The sequence below is a fragment of the Tympanuchus pallidicinctus genome, unplaced genomic scaffold (genome assembly GCF_026119805.1).
Source record: "Tympanuchus pallidicinctus isolate F22 unplaced genomic scaffold, pur_lepc_1.0 scaffold23, whole genome shotgun sequence".
Lineage (NCBI taxonomy): Eukaryota > Metazoa > Chordata > Aves > Galliformes > Phasianidae > Tympanuchus > Tympanuchus pallidicinctus.
The window spans coordinates 4570012-4586405 of record NW_026294740.1 but is presented as its reverse complement, the minus strand read 5'-3'; the positions used below and the strand labels follow the sequence as shown (position 1 = coordinate 4586405).

The window sequence follows — 16394 nt, the reverse complement described above, 5'->3', positions numbered from 1 at the left end:
TGGGGGGGGTTGGAGGGAGAAAGGGGGGCCGGGCGGGGAGCGAGGGGCGGGGGGAGCGGATCCCCCTTTTCTCCCGCCCGCCGCCGCCGCTGCCGCCACGCCCGGCATGCACCGGGGCCCGGAGGGGCGGGGGGGGGCGGGGGGCCGCGTTCCATCGGGCTGCGGCGGGGCCTCGGTGGGATGCGGCCGGCTGACGGCGCGGGGCGGGGGCTGTCAGCGTGTGGGGGCTGTCAGCGAGGGGCTCGGCCCTGTGATGGGTGCCTTTTGGGGGAAAAGTCGGCTGTGGGAGGCGGGGCGGGGGTGTGTGAGGTGAGCCCGGGCTGTGCTGGGTGTTGTGTGGGCACTCAGTGCTCTACCAGGGAATGGCGTAGGGCTGAGGGCTCTGCTGACCCCGCTGTGGGTCCCCACTTATGGGGAGAGGTGACTGAGGAGGGCAGGAAGGATGAAGGGAGCTCAGGTGTTGTCCCGTTGGAAGAATAAAGTTAGAGAGCGTTTGTAAATCAACTTCCCTCCTTGTTCTCCTTGTGCTGCACACCTGTAGGGCAAAACAGCACGGATCTCCCCTGCTTCTTGCACACATTGGTGCCCTGGTGCAAAACTGAATTCAAACTCTATCAGCACAGATTCGTGTGCCTCCTGTAGGGCTGTCAGCTGCACACCCAACCTGGGCTGTGCACAATGTCAGGTCTGCCGTAGACTGAGGGTGGAAATCCTGTGGTGATCCTTACGAAGCTGCAAAGCACGGGTCCACAGGTGGCTTTATTTCTGGTGGTTAAAGTTTGACAGCCCTATAGGAGTGAAGGAGGCAGAAGTGCATGGATGCGTTGGGTCCCTGGACAGGGAAGCGATGGTCAAAGTAAAAGGGAAAGCCCAGGGGAGATGTGAGATGTGACACAAAAATGAGGCTGCGGGGACATCAGGTAGAGGGAAATGGAGATAGCAGCATGGCTAAGCATGGCCGTGGAAGAAAGGATGTCAAAGATCAAGAAAGAAAGAGTGGAAGAAAGCTTAGGAAATAGAAAGAGAAGGAGGAAGATTTGGGACCAAGCAGCTGAAAAGGACAGAGGAGGAAAACAGCGCGCTGTGGAACAAAGGTGATGGTGTAATTAGCTTTATTTCCGGAGGGGAAAAGCACTTATTTGCGGATGGATGCTAAAAATAATTCAGTGAAAACAGTTGGAAGAGCGCTTTAACCATACGTGAGAGATGGGTTTGGGGCTGCAGAGCGAGCCGTGCTTTGGGAATTGTGCAGTAGGTCACATCGTGCTGCAAACTCCTCCTGATAACATATGGGAACTTACTTGGTGGTCGTTGATGTAAAAAAGTTGTATGTTGTCAAAATGTAAATATTTTCTTCCCCCCTTTTTTTTTTCTTTTTTAAATGTAGTTTGTTTCCATAAAGTGACACGAAGGTTACGAGTTGTAAACTCAAGGAAGCTTAATTATCTGCATGCTTTGCTGTTCCCTGGGGACAGGCAATCTGGTACCGTGGATCTCTGGGAAGTTTCTGTTGTATTTATTAGGAAGGGTTCCAATTTCTATATTAGTGTCAATTTCTAAACTCTTGGTATTTGTGTGAGATTTTTAGGTAGTTTGTAATGCAGTTCTGTATCTTGTCTGGAAACCTTTCTGCTTATTCTAGATGTGCAACAAAATAAAAGCTGGACAGAATAGAATTACTGATGATATCCCACTCCCTTTGGTGCAGTTTGCTCGCAGAAGAGGAATCTTAAAGCCCCCTTTGATTACGTCCTTGCTGGCTGTTGCAGGGTGTAGCTGGATGCTCCTGGAGACGTTCTGGTTCCACGCTTCCCTATTGAATTATGAATGTTGTATTTCACACCTGAGGATCTGATATTCTGTTTGTGGAATTCAAGTGAGAGACTCAGCAGCTGCTGTTACACTCACTCGGGTTATTGGATCACAGGTCTGTGGGGCTGTTCCTTGTGATCCCACAGCTGCTGGAGCAGGATGAGCTCTGTGGGTGCCATGGGTGCAGAGTGTGGCTCGTTGCTCAGGTAGCTTTGGTCTGTGGGAGATATACTGTGCAGCTTAGCAGGTCGTGTGTCCTGGGAAGTAGGTTTGCTTTGGGGATGTACCATCAGACCTCAGCTGCTCATTGACTCGGTGCTGTTCTCAGCTCTGGCTGGTTGTTGCAGCTCATGGTTGTTGCTGCGTGCATCTCCGTCTTTAATGTGTTATTACAAATGTGAATAGAGGCTGAGTTCAAAGAAACTGAAAGTAAACCATCAGTCACTCAGTGCTGTAGGTGCTGAGCGCCGCTGTAGCGCTGGGTTTTGGCACACTCTGTCCATTTGGCTGTCACTGTTGTCATTGGTTTTCAGTCAGAGCAAACTCATTAATTGTGAATTATTAAGGCTGTATGCTGCTCGGCTGTTTATTGATCACACAGAATTTAGATAAGTGCAAGCAGAACAGTGCTTTGTTTGCTGTGCATTCACCTGAATGTCAGCTTAATAACTCCGCAGGAAAGGAGATGTTCAGGTGATGACAAATTAACCCGTTCAGTTAGAACAAAGCCAAACAGAAGTGCATTCATTCAGGTCTGTTAAAAATGCATGCATTCAAAAGCAGCACTGAAAATATTCCGAGGTAGGTTATAAACTCCTGGGCACGTTGGGCAGGTCATCCCTACTTGTGATAATTCTTTTGGGTGTGCAGGTTTTAAATACGAGCTGCTGTCTTGGGGACAAACGTGCAGCTCCTGTATGGCTGCAGGCTGTGCCTTCACTCTGGGTCTGGGCCTGAGAGTGCATCCCATCCTTCCTCATGCAGCAGCAGCACAGCTCTGTGGATGTGCCTTTGCAGCTTAAAAGGCAAAACCTTGACTTCTTCAGGAGGGGAAGGAATTGTGGGAAATTCCTGAAGGATTAATGCCATGTACTTTGTGCTCTGCCTGCATCCACAGGGTTGGTTGTGAACTGATGGTAGAGGCTGCTGGGCTGCGCTCACCAGGGCTTTATCTTGCAATCTTTTTCTGCCAGGCGAAAGGAGCCGTGCACTTGAGCTGTAAGTGGTGATGAAAATGAGGCTGATGGAATGTTGTAACTCAAATTAACTTTGTATCCAAGGCGTTCCTGTGTCTGCGTGTTTGAGGAGCGCCTTGCCTAGTGGTTCTCAGCTTTAAGTAGGAACTCGGATTACAGCAGTGACAGAAATGCAGAATGAAGAAGAAATAAGAACAACAAGATCACAGATGGATTGATTCCAATGAGGAGCTTGCAAGCAAAGCCTTACCTATCTCAAAATCTTACATTTAAATTCCTATTCAGAAGCAACAAACACACCTGAAAGCATTTATAGTAGCAGAGAGCAATCCTTATCTTCCTGTCAGTGGACAGTGTTTGATCGCTATCGGGGCAGCACAGTGTGGCTGATCTCAGCTGTACAGACTGGCTGCCTGTGGAAATAAAACCAAAACCCAGGTGTGAAGTGAGCACATTGTCAGTCAGTGCTTTTCTGTACGTGGTTTGCTCTTCTAGGACCCTTAGCACTTGCACTAAAAGATGTGTGCTGTTAAATGATGCTTTGATGTGCCTGGGCTGGCTGGTTTTTGCAATGCAGTGAGGAGGTTAAGTCTTAGGAAATCGGTTTTAGAAGCCTGTGGGCTTCTTAACCTAACAACACTCTGAAATAAGTGTTGAGTCTGAGTGTTGCCCTCATTGCTCTGCTTTTCCTTAGATGAACAAAATGATATGGACTTAGGCAAGCATAAGATCTATCTGTTGTTTAAAAAAGCTGAGAGTAAATGCATTGTTAGACTTCAGAGCTGGTGGTAGAAAGCACAGAGTGAGCTTCTAAACAAGGGATTTCCTATTGGCCTGCTGCACTGCTACCTGTGAGCATTGGTGTATCTCATCAGGCGAGCACAGGCTGCTGTTTATGAGGTCTCTGAAGTTCTCTGAACACGAGTACACTACAAACTGTTATTAGGAAGTACAAATAGTAACAGGAAGTTGGAAATATAAAGTCCTGGAGCATTAACAGGAAGGGCTGCACTCACAGTATGTGCTTGCTGTTGAGTGCATGCACTGGAGCAGTCTGCAGCATGAAAGTCTGCATTTTAGGGTTCTGAAAGCTGACAGCTTTCCGTGCAGCCGTGCTGTGTGTTGCTGTTTAATGCATGTGTGGCTGCTGGAGGGTATTTCTGCATTGTCTCAGAGCAGGACTGGGGCACTTAATGATGGGGTAGTTTTGGGGATCAGCGTTGGCAGGGAATCGTGCCTGATGTTAATGCACGTGGCTTTATTCTAAGGAGAGCTGTCAGTCTCCAGCATTTTACTTCCTTTAGACTCCCCAGAATAAGGCTTCTGATTTCCTATGAGGCACTGGAACGTGCAGCCACCTTCTGGCAGAGGTTCTGACCGTTTTATCTCTTACTGAGAGCCAGAGATGTTAAATTGAACATAGCCATTAGGACACCAGCAGAAGGGGAACTTACACTGAGTTTGTTGTCAGCTCGCTGTCTGTTGGCCAGCACTGCAAATGGATCTTGGTAGAGATCACTCTTTTATTAAGAGTGGTTGCACCGTTCATTAAAGTTAAGTAATTATTTGAACCTCTTTTTATCATTGCATGCCTAGAATTTCTTTTTAGATTAAGAAATGCATCTTGAAAGGAAAATAGTTTCTTGAATCAACACCTGATGAGTATCTGCAGAAGTCTGAATTGGAGTCGATATTGTTTTACTTGTTAATCTTCATCTTCCACATGTCACCACAGTTAATAAAGAAGCAGTCAGCGCACCCAATGTGCTCAGAGGCAGCTTTTCTCCTCTTCATTTCAATCAACTGGGAGCTTTTATTAATAGCACTTTAATGTTACCATCATAACAGGAATAAAAGCAGCAGATGCCTCGGGGCAACCGTGCAGCTCTGCTGCAACAAAAAGAGTTTGCACGTTTAAAATATCTCGAGTGCTACCAGATTAGTTGGGATATGGATTAGTCACACTGCAGAGCTGTGGCATAGCCTGGGGTTTGGCTGCTCTTCCCTGCTTGTGCTGGTGTACATCTCAGTGCTGCTGATGTACCTGGTGTGAGCGCAGGCTGGCGTGGCAGTGCAGTGCTCTTTTGGACCTGCATCTACGTGCAGCTCTCGTGCAGTGTGGGAAGAGTCTGCTGGGCTGCAGCAGGCACGACTGAAGTATGATGTGCTGAACGGGGAGGGAAATCAATGGGATGGCATTGATTCTTTAAAATTGGCCAACAAGAGCTGGCTGTTATCTTTGTGCTGGCACGTGTGTTACGGGATGCGGGTCCGTGCCTGCTGGATAATCGCTGTGTTTTGTTTCAGACTCAAAACAGAAAGTGTCTGTTCACAAACATAAAGCTTTACGGGGAGCTTTGCTGCACATCTGGTTGGCACTTCATCTGGAGAAAAGCAGATCCCATTTTGTGTTCAGATGCAGGCTGCTCTGGATAGGCCATCGTTCCTCGTGGAGCTTTGGTTTTTTGTTTATGGTTCAGATCTTCAAACAGCGATGCACCATCTGAAAGCTGCTGTGAGGACGGGGCTGCAGCTGATCTATGAGCTGCATGTTAAATCACAAAGGCTCTTGGCATATCCGGGAGGGGGAAGGCTACCACGTTGATTTCTTGTGTGGCGACATGTTAAGGGATAGCCTGAAAAAGGCCCATAAAAATCTGCCATGGAAAGCCTGAGCTATGCAATGGTTTGAATGGAAATAAAGCTTTGTTTCAGATTTTTGCCTTTGCGGATTCTTGCGTGCATTTTGTTTCAGGGAGCTCTCAGAGCAGTAACAGTGCTTTTGGAGCAGCCCAGCCCTGTTCCCAGCCTCCACAAGTGTTTCTGCAGTTGCAAACTCCGGCTGGGCTTTGTTGGTGATTGAATGAATGGTGAGAGATGTACCACATGAAAGAAGTTGACTGGAAGCTGTTATTTTAATTTTTACAGCATAGGACATCCACATACTGTTCAGATCTTAGCTCTTTTTTAGTCTAATCCAGCAAACTTGATGAATATTAACTCCATATGAACTCTGTTTCTCAGTGGGCGTTCTCCATGTTTGGGATAGGCTGCAAGCTCTAAAGCCCACGGATGGATGTGTTTGCTGGGTAATTAGCAGTAAAATACTTGCTCGTATTTGAGATGTGTTTTAGTGAGAATTAAAGCAGGTGTGGACCTTTAACAGCATATATCTGTTCATCTTCAATACGTTTGAGGTTTCCTTGCTGAAATAGCTGCATTCAACCCACGTTTAGTTGAGAAGCACTTAGCATCATACAGTATCCCAGGTTGGAAGTGACCCATGAGGATCATTGAGTCAAATTCTCACGATCTTCAGTACTTACACAGATTCTGTAAGGAAGGAATGGTGTGCAGGTAGATGGGTGCAGAGCAGAATCCAGCCCACAGAGAGGGGAGGGTTGTTTGAATTGGGGGTGAGCTGTGCTTGAAAACAGAAGCTTCCTTTAGGCACAGCTGTGTTGTTTCCATAAATTAACAGTGTCAAGTTGGAAATCTGATGGTTAAACTTGGGGGGGATCGGATGTGTTTTCAAAACATTGCATGAGCTGTCTGAATGCTTAGTTAGTGCTGAGGTCGTATCGAATAATTCACGGCCAGCTGATTTGGAGATCAAATTCCATGAAATGTAAATGTCAGCTTCACGTCGAGTTCTGGATCCTGCTGAACGGCCAGGCTGGATGTGGCTCTGGGCAGCCTGGTCTGGTGGTTGGAATCCTGCACATAGCAGGGGAGTTGGAACCAGATGATCGTGGTGGCCCTTTTGTGATCCTATGAATGGCTTTGAAGGCAGTGTGTCTGAAATGCACTGCGATTACATGTATGCGTGCGCCCATCCTTGGATTGTTTTAATTACTAAGGTGAAAGCTCTTGTGTAAAGAGACAGTTGGATTTGAAATGGGTTTTATTGTTATGGATTGGACATACAGCTTTCATGGTCTGCTGGTACAACAGGTTTCTGATTTTTATTTTTTTTTTAAAGAGAGCCAAAAAAAGACTCAAATTATTTAACTCCTCTGGTTTGAATGACACAACTCCACATAGCCCTGCCTGAGGGGTACACGGCTCCAGGGAAGCAGAACAAGCATCTCTTCCCCTCAGCCTCGCAGGCTGTGATGTGGTTGTAACCCAGTGAAGCTTGCATCTTGGCTGCTGGCAAACGGGATGTGATCAATGAGTGCTGATTTATTATTGAATTAACTCAGAACTGAAGGCCTCAACTTGCTTTCATCATCAAGGCAGAGCGTTGGTGAGCTACCCGAACTGCAGCATAGTAGTTCTGTCAAAATGAAGCCATTTTTGGCTGTAATTCTGGAAAGCAAACCGTGTTTTGCCTGAAAGTGGTACAGGGCTGTCTTCCTGCGATGCCTTGGCACCATGCTGTAGGGTCTCTTTGTTTTTTCTTGTTTTCTATGTATAGACAAGAAGCAACTGTTGGATGTTTTTCTTCTCATTGTAGAATTTCATGCAAATTTCTGGCAGTTGCCAGTGTTTTATTTTTAGAATGCACGTGGTTATTTTCAGCAGTCAATTAAAGTGCTCATCTATAAAGTGATGGTGCTATATCATTCTTTCCTTGCAGTTTAACTGAATTACTTGCATTGTTTTCCACTCCGTAGCATGCTTTGAAATCCAAACACGCAGTTGCAATAGCAATCATGTTACAGCTCAATGAGACTGTTGTATGTTTTTGTTGGTTTTCTGTCTTTAGCTTTCTGTAATCTAGCAGTTTGTGCTTTACCTTCTGTGACACGTGCTGTTCTTTAGCATTTCTTCTAGGAAGAAGTTTTTCACCCAGAAGGTGGTGAGGCACTGGCACAGGTTGCCCAAGGAGGCTGTGATGCCCCATCCCTGCAGGCATCCAAGGCCAGGCTGGATGTGGCTCTGGGCAGCCTGGGCTGCTGGTTGGCGACCTGCACACAGCAGGGTTGGAGCTGGATGAGCACTGTGCTCCTTTGCAACCCAGGCCCTTCTATGATGATTAAGCTCTGAGTTCAGCCACATCAATCAGGTGTCCAGGAAAAGGAAAACTTGAGTGCTGCCTACCTATTCCTGCAGCAGAACTGAGGGAGCCAGCACAGGTGGTGTGAGCTATGGGTGCACACACAGTCATCTTGGCCATGGAGGTGCACAGTGAGTTATATATGGACTCTTTAAATAAATAAAAAAAACCTCCACAACAAAACAAGCCCGACTTCATGCATCTGTAATAAGTCTCTCCAACTTTCACTTTCTTTATTTGCCCTTAGACTGACATTATTGTCAAGCTCTAATGGAGAAGGGGAAATCTAACAGCCTTCAAGTCACACGGTGCTGTCTGCTGTGTGACCTTTTTCCAGTTGATGGTTCAATTTATTTAGGTGATAAAGAAAACACTGGGGCATGTGAAGTCTGTCTTCTTGACAGATGTGAGCTTACTGGAACTTTGTCCTCATCCTTTTCTCCTTCCCCACATTCACAGACAGCCCTTAGTTTTTAGAAAGAGGTCCATATATTCTTCTTTGAGGTTTAAATGTTTTCTAATCTTTTCAAGGTTTACCAAAGTGCAGCTGGCTGTCAGCATGCGAAAAGGGCAGCAGTTGTTGGGATGTACTGCAAAGGAAATGTCTGTGTTTTGTGTCAGGTGATGCACAGCAAAAATCCCTCGTGATATGGGGTGTGAGGTTGTAGAGAAACAACATTATGTGGGTATTTTTGTCAAATGGGGGATATCATGAGACTGTATCAGAGCTGTGGAGAGCCACAGCGAGTTGTAAGGGCTGTTGGTAATGCTTTGTCAGGAAACTTTCCCTGAAATCACGATGAAACTGTTCAAGCTTGCTGCTAAAAATGCTTGTTGTTGTTTGTTTGATGCTTAGCAGTGATCAGTGCAATGCTCTATTTCTGCAGTAGGTTACATCTGCTTGTAAGGCATTGGGACCCTGTGGTGGCCAGGAGCAGAAGCCCAGGGCTGGCAGCTTGCTGACCTCCTTGGCATGCTGAGGAATTCCATAAAGACAGAGCCTTGAGTCACCCTGCTGGTCTGCCAGGAGATGTGTAAGGCTGCTGCAGGGAACTGTGAGTGCAAAAGAATTGAATGGCTTTGCACAACGGCCGTTCTTGTCCAGGAATGCCTTCTTTGCCCTAAGAGCAAAAGCTCCCGAGCAATGTCAGAGCTGCATATCATATCGTTTTTCCTCGATCAATAAGGATATGTTAAACAAAAGGTGCATTAGTAGGGTTTTTATTGAGTATGCTGTTGGAATAAGTAGATTCTGTCATGCACTGCTGGCTCATTTCAATTGGAATACCACAGTTCAGTAAAGGAAAATAATTGAGTCGTAGGTTTCTTACTTAAAGTGTGTTAGATATCATCTTTTGTAATAAAATTTTATGAGGGTGAAATGAATTTAGAGAGCTGATTAAATAGGGACAGCTCTTTTCCTTTCCCTCTTGTGTGAGGTTGGCTCTTTGAGCTTCACAACAGCAGTTTGGAAAATATTTTCAATAGATAAGCCTTATTGAATTAGAAACATCTATATCTGCTGTTTGTTATTTTCTCCCGAGTTTTGCAATGCTGCCTGCTTTGCAGACAGCCTGTTGGGTAAGCATGTCGGGTTCACTTCAGATAATTTTATCAGTGTTAACACAAACCGCTCATTTAAACTTTTGAAGCAAAACTGGTAACGTATTTTTTTTTCTCCCTTTCCTATGCTGAATTAGGAAAACTTCCTACAGCTTGCTGTCTGGGCAGTCGGATGCCAATGGGAGTCCCAGTGCAGAGCAGTGAGCACTGTCATTCAGGCAGCAGTGTTCAGAAAGGTTGGCTGTCTGCATGAGCAGTGAGCTGGGACCGTGTGAGGCTTTACGCTGAGGTCTGTGGCGCAGCCTTGTGCAATGCTGTCGGGAAGAGCAGGATGTGACTGGTGTGAAAGTGCCAGCAAAGAGCCCACGGTGTTTCCATGTACTTTGATGCCAATAAAATTGTATTTTTGCTGTTATGATCCTCTGTTAGGAGAAGCAGAGAGGCAGGACTGAAAGAAAATGTGAGCATTTTCTTCCTCATCTCCGAAATCTTATCAGGAAGTTTGATGTTTATTTAAAACAAAACAAAACAAAAACTAGCGCTCTATTTGCAGACTTCTTGGCTAGATTTAACTCTGCAGGGCTTTTTTGGAAAGACCAGTGCAGTTAATCCATTATACATAACTCAACTAGTGATTCCCATGCCAGCAATGAAGTGCAAGCATACGTGCCAGGCTGGACTTCCCAAAAGCAGCCAGACTTGGGCTGATTTCTTAGTGTGCCCTGTGCTGTGTCCTGGAGTGGTTGCTCACTAGAGCTGCAGGGATGGAGCCCCGTGGACACGAGGCACTGCTTCCAGCTCCAAGCCACTGAACTCTTAGAAAGCTGTCCCTACCTGTGGGCTTACACCAAAATAAACAGCGCTGGAACCAGGTGCTATTAAGGGTGTGTTAGTGCTGTGTCATGGATGTAAATGCACACCCATGAACACACCAAATCTAGGTGATACCAGGCTTGATCTTGCTATTATCCTACTTTTACAGGCACTGTCTTAGTCAGGATTAGCCAAACAATTATCTAATGGTTGTCTCTGTGGTGTCATCCTGCTGCAGAGGATTTAGATCCGATTGATTAGCCTCAGTGCTCTCTTGGATCTCCAAATGAATTTTGGCAGGGAGGGAATTGACAGTGAGGAGAAAGGAGGGCTGCAAAGGAGAGGAACTGGCGCTGAAAGATTGCAAATAGGACAGTGTTAGCAGTATGGGAAGGGAAGAGTCATTTTTTTCTTCTTTCTTTTCCATCTTTTCTCCCCAGCCTTCCTGATCCCTCTGCTATAAAGCAAAGATTTCTCCCTTGGTGTCATTGTGAGTCTTCCAGTGATTTCGGGGAGCTCTGGGTAAGGCTTTTAAGAAAGAATTTAGAGCTCAGCTGTCTTCAGGCATTACCAATGCACTTTCCCGAGTTGAGATCACACCAGTGCATGCATGACTTCAGGAAGTTTGGCAGAAAGTTTGCAGCCCTGGATGCAGGTAGCCCTGTGCTGAGCTGCCTGGGCACGCCGGGTGCAGCCACAGCCAAACAGCAAAGCTGCAGCACTGAGCATACAGCAACGGTGAGCAAAGCAAGGCTGCAATCACTGAGTTTGAAAATGAAGCTGCTCAGTTTCTTCAGAACAACTTTTTAGTTTTAAAGTTGTTTGGTGATGTTTGGAAGGGTGTACGTATATATATTTTTTAATTTTATTTTTCAGCTTCCTCTTGCTCTTCTTTGTCCCTGCAGATCCCAGAGCAGCTCAGTCCGTGCAGGCAGAAGGGAGCAGCCTGCAGTGCTGGCTGCAGACACAAGCACTTGCTGTGCTGCCTGGGGAGCAGAGCTGTGCTGGCAGTTGTGAGCAGTTGGCGGTTCTCCTACGGCGTGAATTACAGGGAGCAATTATTGCTCTTTCCCACTTCCCACCCCAGAGGAAGTGGAACGATCTTTTATCCTCCCTAATGCTTCGCCCCTCCTTTAGCCTCTGGGAGTTCTCAAATTTAGTTTAATAACTTCTCCTCTTGTCTTCCTAGTGAAATAAGTCTTCATTTCTAGTTGTGTCCATCCTGCTCAGCTGCGTGCTCGTTTCAGCCTGGTGACTTTGCTGCGTGTTCTTCTGGCCAGCTGTGGCTTATTTGTTTAGAATTGCATTTGTCTTTGTTGAATAGGAATCAGAAATGATAAGCGTTCCTCCGGGAACCTGGGTGTTGCTGTTGACATAAAGTGATATCAGAAGATCAAGCTATGTGCTTGCCACTTCAAAACTGGAGCTTGGAAATGCTACATCCATACACATACAAGTGGAAGTGCTCCTGAAGTGACTTGCAGAGTACTGATGAATCTTCTGTCTTTTAAAAGTAAATACAGGAGTAACTGCTGTATGAAATAAGGGTGGGAATGTCTGCCCCTCCTGTGTCTTCGTGAGACCTTTAGAGAGAAGTTGAGAAATGCAAGCTGCAGTTACTAGAGTTCCCCTTCCTGCAAAGGCACGGCGTGGGGCTGACGTGCTGTGAAATACGTACTGCTGCTCTACATGTTTGAAGGGTTGTTCAGAAATTCCTTTTCTCAGCTCTGTTGGGAAAATACCTGCAAGGACCACGTGCACTGGGAGGATCTGTGTGTTTCTGTTTGGAGCCTTTGCAGAAAGACCACTGAAATATTCATAGCATTCTGCTCTGTGAGCCATCAGTCGTGCAAAGGCTGTGTATCCTTTCTCTGCTCCCAAAGCACGTGGGTTGGACGTCTTTCATGTATTTTAATACAGAGTGGTTGGTTGAGTGGCCTGTGTTCTCCCAAAGGAGACAAAACTCACTTCATCAATCAAGAAAACACAGGGCTGTGAGGCAGTTTACCATTCAGGCCATTGTGGAGAAGGGTAATTTGAAACGTTACAGTGGGCTGAGAAAAGAAAAAGCTGAAGCAGTGATTGAAGGGCTTGAAATGTGTGAGTTAATGTGACTGTGCTGGTTTTCCTCTGTTGGGCTCCATGGTGGATGATGGGGTGCTGGTGGGGGCTTAGCAGCACCTGTTGGCAGGCCTTGCTTTGAAATTAAGAGTGAGAGATCATTTGTTTAATAGACAACATTAAAGAATGAGTTTCTGATGAAGCAAGTTAGGTGTTAAACACTTCTCAGGTGAGCCATTTACTTATGTAATTATCTCTCATTTACATTATAATAAATGTTTCTCCAGGGAGTTTAGCCAATCATGAAATGCAATTAATTTTCAAATGCTCTTCAGCATCAATTGACGCTCCAGAGACCCAAATCCCTCATCAGTGTGTGTGTTTTTAACCTCACCAGCTAAAAGAAGCTGTTTCAGCTTGGCTGGTCGTGCAGTTTTAGTGTTTCTTTTAAGGCTTTTCTGTTTCTTCCTTTTGTGTTTTGTTTTTTAATGGTATTTCATAAAAGCCCATCTCTTGCTAGAGCACTGGAGTGTTGGGCTTGATGCTTTGTACCTGGGTTGTTTGGGTCTGATGTCTCCCCTTGGTTTCCAGAGAACCAGAGACAGCCAGGAGTTGGCCCCAACAGTCCATGTGGGTCCCTTCCAGCTTGGGATGTTCTATGAACCTCATCTCTCCAAGGGCGTGCATGGAGATGTATGGGTAGAAGGGGGTGACTGGTGACCTTGCAGTGCCTCTGCAGAGCAGTCTGAGATCATACTGCTGAAATTTCATTGAATCATCAGAGAATCACAGAATGGTTGGGTTGGAAAGGTCCTCTGCCACAAGCTGGGTGCCCAGGGCCCATCCATGGCACTGGGTATCTGCAGGGATGGAGCACCCACAGGTCTGGGCAGTGCCAGGGCCTCACTACCCTCTGGGTAAAGAATTTCTTAGTGGCACCTCATCTGAATTTCCCCCCAGTTAGCTTAAATCCATTCTCCTTCTCCTATCACTATCTACCCATGAAATCTACTTAATTCACTTTCTAACCTAAATGTTGTTACAAGTCTTAGTGCACTGGTAAGACAAAATAATGTATAGAATTCCACCTTCTAGACCTGTTCTTGACCCAAGAGCTTGGAAAGCTTTTCAGGCATGAATTAATTTTATTACAGTGTTCATTTTTTAAATGAATTATGCTCATAGTGGGGAGCTCCCATTTGAACCAAGTTGGCTTTTTGAAAGTGAAAAGGAACCCAGCAGTGTTGTTAGCCCTTACCTATCCCATGTGAACCGTGTGCTGGCACCATGTTTTCTGGTACTGAGCTTTAGTCCCTGTGCAGCTGTTGTTGTGGGGCTCCTGGTCAGCCCTCAGCCTTTGTGGGTGGAGGGCAAAGCATAGCCCAACTGTTTGGAGGTCGAGAGGAAGGAATGCTGGCAAAATCCACTGTAGGAACGCTCCTGCCACTGATATTCTCTCCTCACAGCAAACAAATAAAATCACTTTTGTTGGATGCGTGCATTTTCCTGAGGCTTTCTTGTCAGCCAGGCTTTCTTGTCAGGGGTAAGGGGAAAAGGATGCTTTATTTATGGATGTTGCTTTCTGAATGAGTCTAGTATGCCGCCGTCTGTAAATACATCTTCAGGCATATTTCCATTTATTTAGAGCCATGAGAGATGGTATCTTGTGGGGATGAATACTTCACAAATTCCTGAACTGTGTTGCATTGCCCCAGAGTACACATATTGCTCCGAACGAATCCCTGTCTGCTCTTACACCACCCTGTTGCTTCCAGCAGGACCCCAGCACTTCTTCTGCCTGACAGATTGCCTTACTAGGCACTTTAACCAGACCTCCAAAGATAAGAGCCCAGAAGATGACTGCTGCGTTCCCCCTGCGTTGCTCTTGGAGCCTCACCTGGTGGGATTTGGGTCCTCCGGCCATCCCTGCATTACCTACAGATACAGCTGATGGGTTTCAGGCAGCGTAGGTTTTGTAAGCACCTCCACTCAGATCACAGTCAGATCATCGTGTTGATCTAAACCATTTTGTAATCCTCTACAATCTGGGTTTAGAGGCTGTTATTAGTGTCACAAATAAAAGCTTGTGGCTTCTTTAGTTCTCGGGATGAAAAGAGGCACGTACTCTCCAAGAGTGACATGTGGAAGTGAAGCAACAGAAGCATCCAGGAGGTGAGGTGTTATCCCCTCCTTAGGAGCGAGTCCTGAGGTCACAAGACTGCAACAGAGAGATGGATTGATGTTATCCTTGTGGTTGATCGTGTGCCTGAAGGAGGAAATAAGATAAACCAGGTGGAAAAGGGAGGAAAAAGTTTCTTATCTGTGTATTTATTTACATCTTTTTCTCACAGTAACTTGAAGCTTTAAAGATGGAAGCGTAGTTTGTGTTTGTTTTTTTTTTACCTGGGCATGTATCTCAAAGCAAGGCAAACCCTTGTTTCCCCAACAGGTCTCCAATTCAGAGCTGGGTATGATTGGAAAGGGGCTTAGGAGTTGTACGTTCTCACAAGCTGTTCCCAAAGTTGGTGTAGTGCCTCTTTGCAATGATTCTGAAAGACGCTGTAGGAAGTGATTTCAGCTGCCTTTAGCACTGATGTTTGGGCTGACCAAGCTGGGCACTGCTCTGCCCCTTACAGACAACCAGCAGCCTTTAGCACTGGACGAAAGTATGCTGGGTTCAGCTCAGGGCTGGGTGCTGCTGGCCTGGCATTGACTCTGCGGGGAACTGAGTATTGCCTCCAGCCTGCAGCCCCTGTGATTCTAAGATTCCTGTCCTGAGTTCCTGTTTTTGCCTTTCTGTCTGCAGTTACCTGAAGGAGTTCCGCACAGAGCAGTGCCCTCTCTTCGTGCAGCACAAGTGCACTCAGCACCGGCCCTACACTTGCTTCCATTGGCACTTTGTCAACCAGCGCCGTCGCAGATCTATCCGCCGTCGGGATGGGACGTTTAACTACAGCCCTGACATTTACTGTACCAAGTATGATGAGACCACAGGAATCTGCCCAGAAGGAGACGAGTAAGTGAAATCTGCACCCTGCTCTGCTGGCATGAAGCTTTTGGGATCAGTCCAGGTGATGATTCCAGCCAGGTCCTGTAGAGATGAGGCAGGTCAGCAGCAAAGCAGCTTTGTAACATACATAACATGAGAACAGATGTAAAAACTGTAGTAGCAATCCGTGTGTGCCAGGCCTGTTGCAGTGATGATGGCAAGAGGGAAGAGTTTGTTTTGTTGGGTCATCCCTGGTCGTGAAGCTGGTAAGCTGAAGTGGAGCAAGATGCAAATGTATGTGGCCGTTTCCAGCAATTAAAGGGTTAACCCAGTAGTACAGCTTCACCCACGTGACAGATATGAAAGATAAATAGTGTAGTCAAACTGTGGTCAAATATAGAGAGTGTTTTATATAGAGATGCTATAGAAAGATGGAATTTCAGTTCGCTTTCTTTGTGCCAGTACAAACACACACAGAAAAAAAGGCTCTTTATTGGGAAAACAATATTTTTTGCCCAATTAAGTAAAGTTCTTGTGGCTGCAGCAAAATGGAATAAATCCCCAGCCTGAGGCCTCTTTCAGTGCTTTCTTCCTTGTTACAAGAGAGCTGGAAGGGACTGGAAATACAACATTTGGGGGCTTTGGCTTCTAGGTCACTGCTTCGTACCTGGCTCAAACTCAACCAATGAAAACTGATGCTATCTCGAAACTGCTGGCTTGTAGTGTTGGCTTAATACTGCAAATACGAATTTCACCTATTCCGTCTCGTTCTTTTTGTATTTCTCAATGTAAATGATATTTTCTCTGCCTCAGAGGGGGAAACAAAACATGAGTTAAAGTAGTGGGGTTGTGATTCTCCTTCCTTGTCCCGTGCTCTGCACGAAGGATGCATCTGGCTATAGATAGACTGTTGCAGCCCTATAGGAGTGCATCAGCAGGAAGCAGTAACAGCATGAAG

General features: G+C 46.1%; 1 protein-coding gene and 1 long non-coding RNA gene across 8 annotated transcripts in view; both read left to right on the top strand.

Annotated features, from left to right (window-relative positions):
• Nucleotides 1-16394, top strand: part of UNK (unk zinc finger) — a 38654-nt gene that overhangs the window by 359 nt on the left and 21901 nt on the right. For all 6 annotated transcript variants that reach the window (XM_052687659.1, XM_052687657.1, XM_052687656.1 and 3 more), the window contains exon 2: nucleotides 15254-15463. In XM_052687659.1, coding sequence (XP_052543619.1) covers nucleotides 15254-15463 — 210 coding nt within the window. The remainder of the gene's footprint in view (nucleotides 1-15253; nucleotides 15464-16394) is intronic.
• Nucleotides 165-10107, top strand: LOC128082946 (uncharacterized). 2 transcript variants are annotated; one of them, XR_008207900.1, is made up of 2 exons: nucleotides 165-3030; nucleotides 5316-10107. It is a non-coding gene; the product is annotated as an uncharacterized LOC128082946 (long non-coding RNA). The 2 variants fall into 2 exon arrangements; XR_008207901.1 differs by having other exon boundaries at nucleotides 165-4561.